The sequence below is a fragment of the Pelophylax lessonae genome (assembly GCF_965119305.1).
Source record: "Pelophylax lessonae genome assembly, chromosome: 4".
In the NCBI taxonomy this organism is placed as follows: domain Eukaryota; kingdom Metazoa; phylum Chordata; class Amphibia; order Anura; family Ranidae; genus Pelophylax; species Pelophylax lessonae.
The window spans coordinates 307,541,102-307,557,754 of NC_138771.1; the positions used below are offsets into that span (position 1 = coordinate 307,541,102).

Sequence of the window (16,653 nt, forward strand, 5' to 3'; positions counted from 1 at the left end):
GCTTTACTGCCGTTACAGACTGATTTTACTGTTGTGGGTTAAGTAACACTTTAATTTAGAATGTATGTTCCTTGTTAAAGAACATTTTTTTTAATCAAGTTGTTTTGGGTAAAGTTCCACTTTAACTGAAAATGTAAGATCAAAATGCAGAATAGAACCAAAAAGTATAGGTAGTTGAAGTCCCCCCCCCCCCCCCCCCATTCCCTACTGCTTCCCTAAAGGAATTATTTACTAAAATAGGCAGGTGGCTATTACTGACCTCCCACAAACACTATTCACTTGGTTAACTTTGGTCTAAAATGCTTCCTGAATAAACGCCTTGGAACAATCATGCAGCTTAATAAGCCTGAGGAAAGCCAGAACTCCTTATCTGCATACATGTTCCATATTAGGGACTTAATATCCTAAGGAATTTTTACCAATGGAATAGCCAGGCTTTTACAAAAGAAGAGCCAGCAATGGCAGCTTGCATATTTTCCTGCCTGATTTTTTTTTTTTTATGTAATGGACAACCTCACTGATCAATAAGGAGGCTCATGCAAGGGCAGAGCAAAGCTTTACATTTACAGAACCTAAGATTTGCAACATGCAATTTCAGCTGGCCGTATCTTTGGTTTGATTCAACATATGGTTTTCACTGAAGTTAACCTTGGTTTTTAGATTCTTTCATCATAGGCTGGGTTTGAATTTCCCAGGCTGGTGACAGCTTTCTTTTAATAATAGGCCTGCTGCAACCTGTAGGTGAGACAGCCATGCTGGCCCAAACTAACTATTTTCATTACACACTGATGCACCCTCTGTGTGCCCTACAATGCTGTAGTAGCATGAGCTACACACAGTAAGCACAGCGGTGTTTTAAGTGTCTTCCTATCTGCTGCTAATATTAATAGTAATCTGAGTCCATTTGGATTTCTACTTTTATCAATGAATACAAGGCTTTCTCTGATTGGCAGAAGTAGAAATCGGGACATCATCTGCCAGTCTCTCCTCCTTGGCCAGAGGAAGCCTTGTATTCATTGACAAAAAGAAAAGGCTTCTCCTGAATGGTGGGGAAGCACTCAGGCATTTAGTCCCAGCAGCAGACAAGAATTTGCCTGTACTGCTGCAGAACACAACATCGCATACTGTATGTATGTAGCTAATGCTACCAAAGTACATTACAGCACACATAGGGGCTGAATTAATATGTAGTGGAAATTGTTTGGAACATTGTAAACTGCTCAAAGTGAACTGAAAGCTGGAATTCTACTTTGAAGAGCTCAAGCTCTGCAGAGAGATCGCTACTTTAATAAGCAGGGATAATAAACTTTGCCTGTTTACAAAAGGTCAATAGCACAAGCTGAAATTAACACACAATTGAGTAACTCAATAAAAGAAAATCTGCAATAAAAAGGTAACCACTTCTATTGTGCTGTCTCCTTAGAAAAACGCTGAGAATTCAGGGGAAGCCTTGCTGCAAAAAAGCAGTTTTTCTGAAAACAAATATTTGTTTCAGACAGAATAAGAACTGTTAGATTCTGTCAAGTTTTTATCTCTGTCAATGACCCCATTAGGGACATCTGCCTGTGACATCTATACAATAAATAGGGGAAATGGTTGTTACAAAGAAAGAAAAAAAATATTTTTTGACCCTTCACCACACTACTATAAAACAAAATCTCCAATGATAGTGACACAGATTGCAATAAAAGCCTGACCTTGGCTCTAATCCTCGATACTGAACCTGCACCACATGTAGCTCATTGTTACTTCTCTATTAAGTTTGCAGTCTCTAAGGTCGACCATACACTCGGCTGGAGATTCGAACCACAATTGGGCAGGCTGAATGTACCAAGTTGGTACAACCAGCCTGCTGGATTCTCCTGCGATTATCGCTAGCGGCTGCACACAGATGTAAACCAAGAGCGCATTCACATGTGGGGTTGGGGGACAATAGAACCACATGGTTGAACTGCATTTTTACCACCCCCAACTGTTCCCCTTTTAGCTGCAGTGGCCACATGACGCACACATGCTTTGGCCACAGCTGGAAGTATATCCCCAGATGAATGGTGTCACGCTGCATGCATGAAGTACATTGCATGAAGTTGTGACATGTGGTGCAGCATTTAGGACGTTAATACAGGCAGTGAGGAGGCAAGATATTGCCTCTTCACCGCCTGTCAAACGCCTCTGAAAAGCTCAGCATGGATTTATTTTCAGAGGAACAGCAGACCTTGCCACTATTATGAACGAGCCCTAAAAAGGCATACACAAACACAGCCTTTTAAAAAATGCAGTACAACACCTGCATTAGCACTGGGTGCTGCACTGTAGGGTAAGGCAAAGAGTTCAGGACTCAGAGAGCTGCCTTCCCCTTTTACCGCTTTTCACTTTACTGTACCGATTATGCTCCGGCTGTGCCAATGTACAGTTCGCAAAGCGAGAGCTTGGTTGGATCTGACAGCCCTTCTTAACCAGGATGCCATGGCACCCCTGAGAAATTTAAACAGCAACCCGGCTGAGAAAAGCTACTCTAAGTCCCGGTTCACATATATGCAATGCGGGAACCCCTCAAATCCACTGCGAGTTCCCGCATCACATTCAACTCGCAGGCAGTTCAAACTGCCATATGCCAATCACTGGGAGTGTCAATACAAGGTTAATGACACCCCCATATCAGTTCACATAGCACAGTGTGAACTGCAAGTTCGGACATAAATCGGATCGCAAAAGTGTGATCACCTATGCGATCCTATTCTGGTGCGGACCCAAAAAAGGGTCCTGTGAGAGTTGGTTTCGAATTCTATGTAAATTTAGCCATACCAACTGTATGGCTGAATTTGCATTGCACAGACATCGCATTTGATTTGCAGAGCAATGCGCTGCGAATCACAAGCGATGTCTGTCATTACATATACAGTATGTGAACCAGCGCTAAAGGTCTTTCATAGCATTACATATACTGAAAAATGTGTGCTACCCTTTGGTGCTTTCAGGAGCTGCTGCTGAGGCACCACATATACACCATACATACATACACCATATACCTATACACCACAAGTTAAAAACACAACCCTCACCCCACCAAATTAGATAATTCGTTTTGACTAGAGTAAGCTGGCCATAGATTAAATAAAAGCATGGGTCCCTGCTGAACCAGCCAAATTTAGATCCATCTATGGCCATTCCCATTCCTAACATGTCAACCTCATGATTGGCTTCTCACAAACAGGCTTATTGGAAATTTTTTGTTAAATCTGTGCTGCAGTGCTGATTAGCGTATTCTAAGTACAAGAGCTTCTTTGGAGCGTATTGCGTCCCGCGATTTTGTTTGCGCGATGTTGCCGCGATTCGGCAGGCGGAAATCGCGGCAACATCGCTTGGCGTTTGGGGGGCTATTGCAAATCAACGGGCAACGCTAGGCGTCCCGCGATTTTCAATAAATCTCCGGATCGCGGGCGGAACCGCGGCGGTTCTGCCCGCGATCCAAACGCTGACATGTGAATGCAGCCTAACACTGGAGTCCCCTCTGTCAGAATACAATAACAAAGCAAAAAGGATTTCTCTGTCCACCTTCTGTTCAATCAGCCTTCTAGTTGGCTGGCAACTGGAAGATCAATGAATTACAAGAGCGATAAACAGCACCCTTGCAGTTCACTGAGAACTACAAGCCATCAACAGCAATAGCGGATTGTACTTGTAGTCTATTGTGCCTGCTCGCTCCTAAGCCGGCTTTGTCTGTCTATAAGACACACAGAGCATGGCTTGGCCCTGCCCCCTTTTTTACAGGCTGTGATTATTAGTAGCCTAAACCAATGGCTCCTGCTGCTGTGCCGGAGCCAATGAGGAGGGAGAGGGTCGGGAGAGCCTCTGCTCTCATGCACATGCCTGGTCTGAGATAGGGCTCAGGTAAGTATGGGGGATTGCTTGGAGACGTTTTTTTTTAGCTTAATGCATAGAATGTGTTAAAGGTAAAAAAAACTTCCGCCCTTAGAACCACTTACAAGCACATTTGCCAAACTGGTGCCACAACAATTGAGGGTTCATCATTTATGAAAAATTTGCATTGCAAAAGTGAGAAGTGTTAGGGGGAAGAGTTACAGATGCTGGAACATGTTACATCTTTCACCCTAAAAATGGATGAAACATGTAACATATTCCAAAAGTGAACTTTTACTTTAAGAGCTTTTTATCAGATGAGTTAGGCTCCATGAACACTTTTGAGAACTTTTTTTTTGCCTGCTCCTAGAAGCTAATAGTGTTATTCCATGTCTCCATGCTCACCATTTTATGGTAGCAGCATCTTTTAAGCTTCAGCGTTGAGCAGAAGGAAAAAAAAAAAAGTTTTTCTAGAGTTTTTGAAAGCGTTTAGCAGAGGAAAAAAAAAAAAAGAAAAAAAAGCGTTAAACACTCCTAACAGCTTTTTAAGTTTTTTTTCTTCATGTACTGTAAGAATGCTCCTAAAACTCTACTACAAGCCGGAAAAAAAAAAAGCTATTATCAGCATTTTTTTTTTGTGTTTTTTGAGCTTATAAGAAATGCTAGTGTGCATGGAGCCTTAACCACTTGACTTCCGGAAGATTTACCCTCCTTCATGACCAGCCATTTTTTTTGCTATACAGCACTGCATTACTTTAACTGACAATTGCACGGATATGTAACGCTGCACATAAATTAAATTAATGTATTTTTTTTCCCACAAACAGAGCTTTCTTTTGGTGGTATTTGATCACCACTGGGTTTTTTTCACTTTTGCACTTTAAACAAAAAAACTGACAAATGTGAAAAAAACAAAAAAATAAATAAATAAATAAATATTTTTTCTGCTATAAAACATATCCATGAAAAAAAAAAAAAATCAATTATGTCTTCATAAATTTAGGCCAATATGTATTATGCTACATATTTTTTGTAAAAAAAAAAAAAAAATCCCAATAAACATATATTGATTGGTTTGCGCAAACGTTTTGGCGGTGCCTACAAACTATGGTATATATTCACAGGAATTTTTAGTTTTTTCTATGCTAGTAATAGCGATGATCAGTGACTTTTAGCAGGACTGCGATATTGCGGGTGGACAATCTGACGCTTTTGGGAACCAGCGACACTAATACAGTGATCAGTGCTAAAAATATACACTGCCACTGTACTAATGACACTGGCTGGGAAGGGGTTAAAAATCTAGGACGATCAAAGGGTTATATGTGTGCCCAACCAGTGTTTTTGTGTACATAGTGTGCTGCTTTTACTAAGGGACGTGCTGGATTTTATTTCCTGCTTTGCAGGGAAACAAAATCCAGCACATCACCGCTGACAGGACGGAGCTTTGCATTGTTTCCATATGCAGAGCTCTGTCCACTATATCTCCTCAGCGATCAGCGGGTGCCAGTGGACATCTATTAGCCGGCTTCTGCTGCGACTAACCATAGTAGAAGCGGAGCTCTTGCCCCCTACCCGGACGTGCAGAATCACGTATATATGCACATGATTTGGCACAGAGCGACTGCCCTGTAGCAGTAAATCTGCTCTAGGGCGGTCAGCAAGTGGTTAAAAAACATTTCACCAATAGAGAAAATAGCCTAACACCATGGGCTGAAAAGAAGAGGAAATAGGAGGGAGACCTCTGCACTCTTTACAAAGTGTATAGAGATTACCTTCCTAACAATGACAGTGTAATGAATCAGCAAGTCCAGTGAGTGAACGTTTATACAGAACTGATACGATATTGCAGAGATGGAACTCCATTGTTTACCTTAGGTGATTTGTTGCTCATGGTAAATTTGTTAAACAAATGGAACATTGTATCAATTCTGTATAGCAAGTTCACTCTCTGCAGTTGCTGATTCATTCATTACACTGTTGGAGCTGAGCACAGGAATTTCCATGCATTTAGTACACAGTACAAAGGTCTCCCTCAAATGATTTCCTCTTCTGGTCAAATGTTTTTAACCCATAGCGTTAAGCAGTTTTCGCTAGTGGTCAAATGTTCTGTAATTCTTCTAGTCAATTATTCTTAAAGCTTTACTCTCTTAGGAACAAAGGTTAGGGAATATTAAATTCACCCCAAGAAAGGCAACAAATAAAAACTGACATTTCACACATTGTTAATGACTTTTGTGAATGCAAAGCAATTAAAAAATAGGATCTTTAGTGTGATGCTTGACTTCATTTTAAAGTGGAATGCTTAATCCTGCTACTACACCCCATTCTAAATCCTATGCCAACTACCCTTATACTTATCTATTCTCAGAGCCCTCCGGTCTGGTCATGTAATTTCCCCAGCAAGTTGGCTTCAGGGAAGAGGAGAGAGCAGCGACAACAGCAGCAATGCCTGGGCCGTGACGTCACCCATAGGCTTACTATGGAGAGGCCTTTGTCAGCTGTCCCCCTCTCCCCTGATGCCGCCACTGGGAGTCGATAATGTGACCAGTTTGAGTGCCCTGAGAAATATATACATATATATAAGAGATATCAAAGTAACTCAACACACAGCCATTAATGTCTAAGCCGCTGGCAACAAAAGTGAGTACGCCCCTAAGGGAAAAAGTTCCATATTGGGCCCAATTAGCTATTTTCCCTCCAAGGTGTCATGCGACTCGTTAGTGTTACAAGGTCTCAGGTGTGTGAATGGGGAGCAGGTGTGGTAAATTTGGTGTTATCGCCCTCATTCTCTCATACTGGTCACTGGAAGTTCAACATGGCACCTCATGGCAAAGAACTCTCTGAGGATCAGAATAGGGATGCACCGAAATGAAATTCTTGGCCGAAGCCGAATAATAATGAAATGCTTGGCCGAAGGCCGAATACCGAACGCGGTGTTTCGCATTTCTCTCTCATTTCTCATTTCTCTCTCTCTTGTCCTCTCATGTCTCTCTCTCTCATGTCTCTCTCTCTCGTCCTCTCATGTCTCTCTCTCTCTTGTCCTCTCATGTCTCTCTCTCTTGTCCTCTCATGTCTCTCTCTCTCTTGTCCTCTCATGTCTCTCTCTCTCTTGTCCTCTCATGTCTCTCTCTCTTGTCCTCTCATGTCTCTCTCTCTCTCTTGTCCTAACATGTCTCTCTCTCTCTCTTGTCCTAACATGTCTCTCTCTCTTGTCCTCTCATGTCTCTCTCTCTCTCTCTCTCCTGTCCTCTCACTCTCTCTCTTGTCCTCTCACTCTCTCTCTTGTCCTCTCACTCTCTCTCTTGTCCTCTCACTCTCTCTCTTGTCCTCTCACTCTCTCTCTTGTCCTCTCACTCTCTCTCTTGTCCTCTCACTCTCTCTCTTGTCCTCTCACTCTCTCTCTTGTCCTCTCACTCTCTCTTGTCCTCTCACTCTCTCTCTTGTCCTCTCACTCTCTCTCTTGTCCTCACGTGTCTCTCTCTCTTGTCCTCACGTGTCTCTCTCTCTTGTCCTCACGTGTCTCTCTCTCTTGTCCTCACGTGTCTCTCTCTCTTGTCCTCACGTGTCTCTCTCTCTTGTCCTCACGTGTCTCTCTCTCTTGTCCTCACGTGTCTCTGTCCTCTCATGTCTCTCCTTACCTCCCTCCCTCCCATCTGCAGAGTCTATGTTTGCTGTATGGCTCCTGTGCCCTGTCACAGGTGGAGGCGGAGTACATTTGGTATCACTCCGCCTGTGACAGACCCCGGCGCTAAGCGGCTATACAGGAAGCATCCGCTCTGCTTCCTGTAGTGCCTCCGGCTATGTTTACAGTGATGCTTGGGGATGGCGGGTCGCCGGTCGAGGACCCGCAATCTGGGCTTACCGACCCACCATCCGCGTCATTAAAAACGTCATTGTTCGGCACAAATTTATTCGGCCTTTTTACTTATTCGGCCGAACACCGAAAGTGCTTTTTTTGCTATTTTCGGCCGAATAATTTCGGTTGCCGAACATTCGGTGCATGCCTAGATCTGAAAAAAAGAATTGTTGCTCTACATAAAAATGGCCTAGGCTATAGGAGGATTGCCAAGACCTTGACACTGAGCTGCAGCACTGTGGCCAAGACCATACAACGGTTTAAAAGGACAGGTTCCACTCAGAACAGGCCTTGCCATGGTCAACCAAAGAAGTTGGGTGCACGTGCTCAGCGTCATATCCAGAGGTTGTCTTTGAGAAATAGACGAGTGCTGCAAGCATTGCTGCAGAGGTTGAAGGGGTTTGGGGGTCAGCCTGTCAGTGCTCAGACCATACCCTGCACACTGCATTAAATTGGTCTGCATGGCTGCCGTCCCAGAAAGAAGCCTCTTCTAAAGATTATACACAAGAAAGCAAGAAGACAAAGCTGATTGAAGATAAGTAGACTAAGGTCATGGATTACTGGAACCATGTCCTGTGATCTGATGGGACCAAGATAAACGTGTTTGGTTCAGATGGTTTCACGCATGTGTGGCAGCAACCAGGTGAGGAGTACAAAAGACAAGTGTGTCTTGCCTACAGTTAAGCATGGTGGTGGGAGTGTCATGGTCTAGGGCTGCATGAGTGCTGCCAGCAAAGGGGGGCTATATTTCATTGAGGGAACCATGAATGCCAACATGCACTGTGACATACTGAAGCAGAGCATGATCACCTCCCTTTGCAGGGCAGTATTCCAACATGATAACGACCTCAAACACACCTCCAAGAAGACCACTGCCTTGCTAAAGAAGCTGAGGGTAAAGGTCATGGACTGGCCAAGCATGTTTTCAGGCCTAAACCCTATTGAGCATCTGTGGGGCATCCTCAAAACGGGAGGTGGAGGAGCGTAAGGTCTCTAACATCCACCAGCTCCGTGATGTCATCATGGAGGAGTGGAAGAGGACTCCAGTGGCGACCTGTGAAGCTCTGGTGAACTCCATGCCCAAGAGGGTTAAGGCAGTGCTGGAAAATAATGTTGGTCGCACAAAATATTGACACTTTGGGCCCTATTTGGACATTTCCACTTAGCGGTGTACTCAGGTTTGTTACCAGCGGTAGACATTAATGGCTGTGTGTTGAGTTATTTTGATAGGACAGCAAATTTACACTGTTATACATGCTGTACACTCACTACTTTACATTGTAGCAAAGTGTCATTTCTTCAGTATTGCCACATGAAAAGATATAATAAAATATTTACAAAAATGTGAATATAAACAATTTTCCTTTCACATTTAGGCTGCATTCACATGTCAGCGTTTGGATCGCGGGCAGAATCGCTGCGATTCCGCCCGCGATCCGGAGATTATTGCAAATCGCGGGACACCTGTGCGTTGCCCGTGATTTGCAATAGCACCCCAAACGCTGAGCAATGTTGCCGTGATTTCCGCCTGCCGAATCGCGGTAACATTGCGCAAAAAAAATCGCGGGACGCATTACGCCCAAAAAAGTACAAGAGCTTCTTTGGAGCGTATTGCGTCCCGCAATTTTTTTTGCGCGATGTTACCGTGATTCGGCAGGCGGAAATTGCGGCAACATCGCTCAGCATTTGGGGGGCTATTGCAAATCACGGGCAACGCACAGGCGTCCCGCGATTTGCAATAATCTCCGGATCCCGGGCGGAATCGCGGCGATTCTGCCCGCGATCCAAATGCTGACATGTGAATGCAGCCTTAGAAAGGGGTGGCGGCAGGTTTAATTATATTAAAGCTGTCTATAGACAGTCAGTTTTTTTTTTTTTTTTATTCATTCAACCAGCGGGCGGAATAAAAAAAAACAAAACAAAAAAAAAACTGATGCGATTCCCCCATCCACACATTCGCAGACAAATCCTCCCCGCTTTGGCTTTGTATTCGGACAGTGGGAAAACCTCCTCACTGTCAGAATACACTAATCAGCATTGCAGGCTATACAGGGAAAATCTGATACAGGGCGGTTCTACAGAAGTCGATTGGTAGATCAATCTGCTGAATTTCAATCTATGTATGCCATCTTTAGTAATAGCCTTGAATTGCACTTTAACTCATATCTAGAGCAACCACATTTACTTTCAACTAAAACCAATCAGAATATTGAACAGCCCTGCATTGCAATCTACATGGCTAACAAAACACAAAGCAGAACATTTAACAGCATCCTCCCATACTGTGAGGCCCTGTTCACACCTAAGCGTTTTTCAGCTCTTAAAACGCTCATCTCTAAAGTCTCAAAACGCCCAACAAGCAAAATCGTATTCATTTCAATGGCCCCTGTTCACCTCTGTGCGTTTTGTCGCCTGAAGCAAAACGCTTGAAATTCCAAAAAATACATGAGCTTCTTTTTTGGCAGATTACAAACATTTTTGTTAGATGTCAATGCCTTCCTCCAAACACCTGCAAAAAGCCCAAAAAAACGCCTGAAAACAATATGCTCAGGTGTGAATGGAGCCTAAATCTGGACTGTTTTAAACGTATCTAGTAAATAAATCTCCCATTAAAACAAAAGATGAAGCCAGGTTGAATTGTAGTAATATAATAATATGCTCACACTATTTATGACAAATGCCTATGCAAAATCATTTCACTGCCCTCTGCATGACAACATTACCTACAATCCTCAGTAGCATGAGACTATTTACAGCTAATCTCAATAGTCATAGTCCCAACAAGTACCAAAGCAATGAAGGAAAAGACACCATGCTCAGAAACCATGCCCAACTGCTTAAACCGGTCTTGAAATAAGCACCACATGTTCAAAAGAGTACACACCGGAAACGTTAAACAAAAAGGAACACCAAGTTTTTGCAGATAATGTAGGACCCAGTCAACATGCAAACTTAAAGTTAACCTGTTCTCAGACTATGGACACAAATTAATTTACATATTTTGAACAAGCAACAAAAGCCCTCATTCACCTCTGTAGTTATAAACACTATGAAGAAATTCATCTTTAAATTCAAATTTACAACAGAGGCACTGAAATCTCATCTTCTGTCCCCTTTACTTTACATTGCACCAGAATCTTGGTAGCCTGACAGCCCTCCAATGAAAAAGTCATCAGCCGTTTTAAAGTGGCTGTAAAAGCTAAATGTTTTTTACCTTAATACATTCTCTGCATTAAGGTAAAAAACCTTTCAAGTGCTGCTCACCCTGCTGCACACCCCCCCCCCTCCTCCCCCGTCCCCTAAATACTTAACAGAGCCCAATCTCAGTCCAGCTCTGTGCATGTGAACAGCTGTGCAGCTTTCGCCCTCCCTCCTCACTGGACTTTGTGAGATCAGCTGGAGCCAATAGTCAAAACCAGTGACGGGGACATGGCCAAGCCCCACTGTGTGTGAATAGACATGGGATTGATGAGCCTGCCTGAGTACCTCCCATAGCAAGAGGATTCCCAGGGGGATAATGAAAGGGGGGAGGAGCCACGAGCATCGGTGGGAGACCTGAAAAGAGAAGGATTGGGGCTGCTCTGTGCAAAACCATTGCACAGAGCAGGTAGGTATGATGTGTTTGTTAAATAAAAACGAAAATGAAACTTTAATATCATTTTAAGCTGTTAGCAACTAACTGAACCCAATTGAGCGTTTGCGGTTATCTTTGATAACAATTTACTTCACAGTACAAGCAGCTAGAGAGGTCAGAGGTGACTTATTTGAAAGCACTTTCAATGTCTGTAAGGACAAGAAACTACTTTAAACACTTCATGTGTGGGGCAATCTTTTATTTTTCACATAAGTTAAAATCCAGCATTTTTTGCTAGAAAATTATTAGAACCCCAAACAATTTTATATTGTCCTGAAAGACTAGTCCTGTAGAGTAATAGTGCAATTTTTTTTATGTTGAACCATATTTGTGCACCTATTTATTAAAAGTATATCTTCAGGTACAAAAATACACTAAATAAATTTTAGTGTATGCAAATACAATATAATAATCAATTGTATGGTAAAATATAAAAGAAGGGGCTGTGTTGAGTAAATAGATGCCAAACATGTCAAGCCTTAAAATTGCAGGTACCAATAAAATGTGGAAAAACTACAGTACCCAATACTATATGCTATGCTTTAAAAGCCTTCAGATTATCAATTTAGAGTCAACCATGAATTATGGCCCAAGAATTTTTGCTCTCAAACCAGCGGTCATGGCAATACCTCACACGTATGGCACAATTGCTGTTTACACACAATTGGATGCTTTTAAAATTACTCAAATTATTTTTTTGTAACGCTTTTTTCCCCCCCATAAAAAGCTCCTATGTGATAGCATGGGCAGGTGACAGGTCCTCTTTATAGTGACATCAAAAGTCTATTAGGCCCCCAATGTCTTCCCTGCAGCTTATCAACAACAGATCGTCCTGCAGCTATATGAAAAGCTCATTGCTTCAATCTTCATTACTTGCAGAAGAGATCAGGGAATGGCTGTTCCTTGATCTACTCTTGTGGCAGTTTACTGCAATCCCTTGCTCCCCGGATGAACAGGAAAACCCAGGAACCCCCATGGGCAGCAGCAAGAGGATGGGATGTGGCACTGATCAGACAGCTGTAGAGCCAGCCAGATCACTTTTACTAAACATTTAAATTGACGGCTGAAAAAGAATGATACCAGCTTTAAACCGGATTTATCCAGGTGATTTATGAAGAGCCCAAGGAAAGTGGTTATTGTCCATAGTCTAGGTACAGGTGCACTTTGAAAACGGATATAGCAGGCATGCACAGGTCACTGCAATCTATCAGAATTGCATACATTTTTATCAATTTAGACAGAAAAATAGTGTACCTGGACAAATCCTATACACAAAAGGCAGCGTTCTTTCCTAATACCATTTATAGGACAAATAATTCTGAATTTCTTTTTAGAAAACTTCTCAAATCACACATACATGTACCTGCAGCAGTACATATTCACAGCACAAAAGACAAATAATGTGTGTGGCTCCTAAAAATGACTCAAGAGTTGAAAAGACTCATTTACCTGTCACAAAATGGTAAGGACTGCTGCACGCCTCAGGGTCTGGATGATCAGGCAGTGGCTGGGAGAAAGACAGATAAGCATGAGAGGCACAGGCAAAGTCTTTTAGCTCCATACAGAAAACATGAAATAAATATTAAAACTTCAGTCTGTGCAAAAAAGACTCCTTTGTCAACTTGGAAAGCTGTACTGAGAATATATGGAGCTGACACGCTGATATGACACTTTCTTCCTTACCGACCTTAAAGCATGCAGATTAGAAAGTACATATAAATCAGCACTCCTAATCTGCATACTTGTTCCAGGTCAGTGCTTAAACAGGAACTTCACCCGGCTATCCAAAAATAAATGTCAACAGCTACAAGTTAATAAACAGGGGAGACTGTCCTGTAGCCTTCTTTGATGTGTGACAGAAGGCTGGGTGGGGGACACAACAATTGCAAACGTCTTATAGGGAGAGGATCAGAACAATGCTAATTAAGTGGAGGTTGAAATACTGTAGTTGCTGGATCAGCATGACAGCTAAGTATCTAGCATTTTCAGAAGGGTATATCTCTATATCTTCTTCAGTACAGGGTCCCTTTTGGATACATCGTTGTCACGTTTGATTTGCAGCAAAGCACACATTCTGTAGCTTTAAAAATAATGCACACAGACCTATGAAAGTAGTCCAATAGCAGAGCATAGGATAACTAAATCGCAGAAAATAAGTGGGGGGGGGGGGGGGGGGGCAACAGCGAATAGATTTTTTTTTTTAGCCTGCATTTTCACTTTAATTTTTTTTAATTTAATATATGCAAAAAACAGAGACCGATTCATGTGTCTATTGATTTCATGCAGAAAGGGCTATTGAGCATGGTCATTACAAAGGTGAAGCATGTGGAACTTTTTTCTATGAGCCGTTCAGCGGAAGCACAGGATTCATTTCCGCTGAGTACTGTTATACTCTAGATAATCCTATCCATAATTAAATCCTTTTATTGTTGATGACAAATAGTGTAACCGAGTGGTGACAAGCTGAAACATTACCATGTGCAGTTGGCTCTGCTTGTAGTCAAGCAAACTGCATTTTTAAGGCCCTGCACCAAGCACCCACTTGGGGAATTTGCTGACACACAAGCCAAAGCGGTGTCAAAATCTGCAGTAAGAGCGTGTCTATAAATCACAAGACTAGACCAGGTGCACAAAGGCAACTTTAAGGGCTCATTTGCACCAGCTAAATGCATGCATGCCAGTGTATGTTGGGAAGGGGCATTGTAATGCATTGTTACAACACATCACACGTTTTTTTTCCCTAAAAAAGCGTTTTCTTCGCAAAACCCTTCAATCAAGCCTTGCACTGCATAAGAATGCAACTGACCTTAAAGCAGAACTAATTCCTCCTAACCTTTACAGTCAAAGAAGCTGCCATCTTAGCCTCTGTTTGATCTACTGTTGCCATGGTGCTGCACATCTGATCAGTTATAACACCAGCCATATGATGGCTTGATAGTTTCATTGAGAGCACAAACAACTGTGACAATTACCATTCAAGGCATTGTAACCATATTGGGAAATAGTTAAATTGATAGGTTTAGTTCCTGCTTAAGAGCATTGAGGCATGAGCAGGATACATGGAAAAAAAAAAAAATCTGTGTGCTTTGTGATGAACCTGTGATATTCTATAACGATCAACTCAGCTCAACGGATATGATGTGAATGTGCCTTACTTGCTTTTCATCAGATATTAGGTTCTCAGCAGGAATGTCTAACCCCAATGTAAACGATTATACATCATACTAGAGCTGCACGATTAATCGTTTAAAAAAAATTGCGATCACGATTCAGCCCATCCCGCACAATCTTAAAACAGCATGTCCTCGTTTCTTAGGCCCCATGCACAGGGGACGTTAGAAAAAACGTGCTGCAAAGCTAGTTCTGACGCCAGGAAAAAGCAGCTGTTAAACGTGCTTTCAGTAGCTTTTTCCATTGGCGTTATTGCACGTTTGGCCACGTTGCTTTTAGCAGCGTTTTTTCTGCCTTCATTCAAAATCAATGGTTCCCTATGGGAGCCTATTGATTTGAATGGAAGGCGCACCGCAAGTCGGATCAGGATGATCCGACTTGCGGTGCGACTTGCGCTGTGAGAATCTTGAGGGGGAACTCCACGCCAAAAATGGGAAAAAACGGCGTGGGGGTCCCCCCCCATGTTCCAAACCAGGCCCTTCAGGTCTGGTATGGAATTTGAGGGTAGCCCCATGCCGAAAAAACGGTGTGGGGTCCCCCGCAAAATCCATACCAGACCCTTATCCGAGCATGCAGCCCGGTAGGGCAGGAAGGGGGAGGGGACGAGCGAGCGCCCCCCCCCCCGGACCATACCAGGCCACATGCGCTCAACTTGGGCGGGTGTTGGTGCTTTGGGGCAGGGGGAGCTCTGCACCCCCACCTCAAAGCACCTTGCCCCCATGTTGATGGGACAAGGGCCGCATCCCCACAACCCTGGCCGGTGGTTGTGGGGGTCTGCGGGCAGGGGGCTTCTCGGTATCTGGAAGCCCCCTTTAACAAGGGTGGCCCCCCAGATCCCGGAACCCCTCACTATGTGAATGGGTATGGGGTACACTGTACCCCTACCCATTCACCCCATAAAAGGCAGTGTATGTAAATAACGACAGGAGACGTTTTGGAAAGTTTATTAAAAATCTTCATCCGGACATCTCTGCTCTGGTCTTCTCCCTCTCCGCTCTTCTTGTCTTCTGCTCTTTTGCTGTCCGCTCTTCTGCTGTCCAATCTTCTGCTCTTTTGCCCTCGGCTCTTCTTCTTCCTCCGGTCCTCCTCAGACGATGTCTCCAGTGATTATGCCGGTCTCCGGTCTCTGCAGCTTGTTATATAGCCAATGTGGGCGTGGCGGTCAGGTGACGTCATCAGGAGACCCCGCCCCCTGGTGTCACATATGACGTCATCGAGAGGCCACGCCCACAATGGCTATATAACAAGCTGCAGAGACCGGAGACCAGCATAATCACCGGAGACATCATCTGAGGAGGACAGGAGGAAGAAGAAGAGCCGAGGGCAAAAGAGCAGAAGATTGGACAGCAGAAGATCGGACAGCAAAAGAGCACAAGACAAGAAGAGCGGAGAGGGAGAAGACCAGAGTGGAGAAGTCCGGATGAAGATTTTTAATAAACTTTCCAAAACGTCTCCTGTCGTAATGCCGGACTGCATGCTCGGATAAGGGCCTATTTTGGAACATGGGGGGACCCCCATGCAGTTTTGTTCCCATTTTTGGCGTGGAGTTCCCCCTAAAGATTCTCACAGCGCAAGTCGCACCGCAAGTCGGATCATCCTGATTCGACTTGCGGTGCGACTTCCATTCCATTCAAATCAATAGGCTCCCATAGGGAACCATTGATTTTAAATGGAAGAAAAAAAAAACAACGTATAACGTGGCTGAAGGTACCTCATCACGTTCGGTCCCGTTTTTGTGTTTGAAACGCCGGGAAGCACACGTTCGAACGCAAATAATTGTGGTCCAAAAAACGTCCCTGAACTCAACTGCCTGCAAATGACTGTAAACGACCCTGTGTACATGGACAGATAAGATAACATGCAGGTGGGTTCAGAGGCTTCTGAAAAAAACCCCCAACTGCTCCTAAACGGCCATTTACAACGTCCCGTGTACATGGAGCCTTAGTGCCGGTTCACACTAGGGCGACCTGTGAGGAGACCTGGTCGCCTCACAGGTCGCCGCAGGTCGCCTCCCATAGGGAAGCTGCGGACCCGTTCTAATAGGAGCGACACAAGTCGCTCCGACCTAGAAAAAGGGTCCGGAGCTTCTTTGGGGCGACCCGGAGGCGACCGCCATAGACCTCAATGT

At 43.7% G+C, this 16,653-nt stretch overlaps 1 protein-coding gene across 7 annotated transcripts in view; it reads right to left on the minus strand.

Annotated features, from left to right (window-relative positions):
* The window catches only part of FAM53C (family with sequence similarity 53 member C), a 97,657-nt gene that overhangs the window by 50,865 nt on the left and 30,139 nt on the right, over positions 1-16,653 (minus strand). For 5 of the 7 annotated variants that reach the window (XM_082254758.1, XM_082254757.1, XM_082254756.1 and 2 more), the window contains one exon: positions 12,804-12,861. The exons of the other annotated variants lie outside the window; for them this stretch is intronic. In XM_082254758.1, the coding sequence (XP_082110884.1) occupies positions 12,804-12,861 (58 nt within the window). The remainder of the gene's footprint in view (positions 1-12,803; positions 12,862-16,653) is intronic. 7 annotated transcript variants of the gene reach the window in all.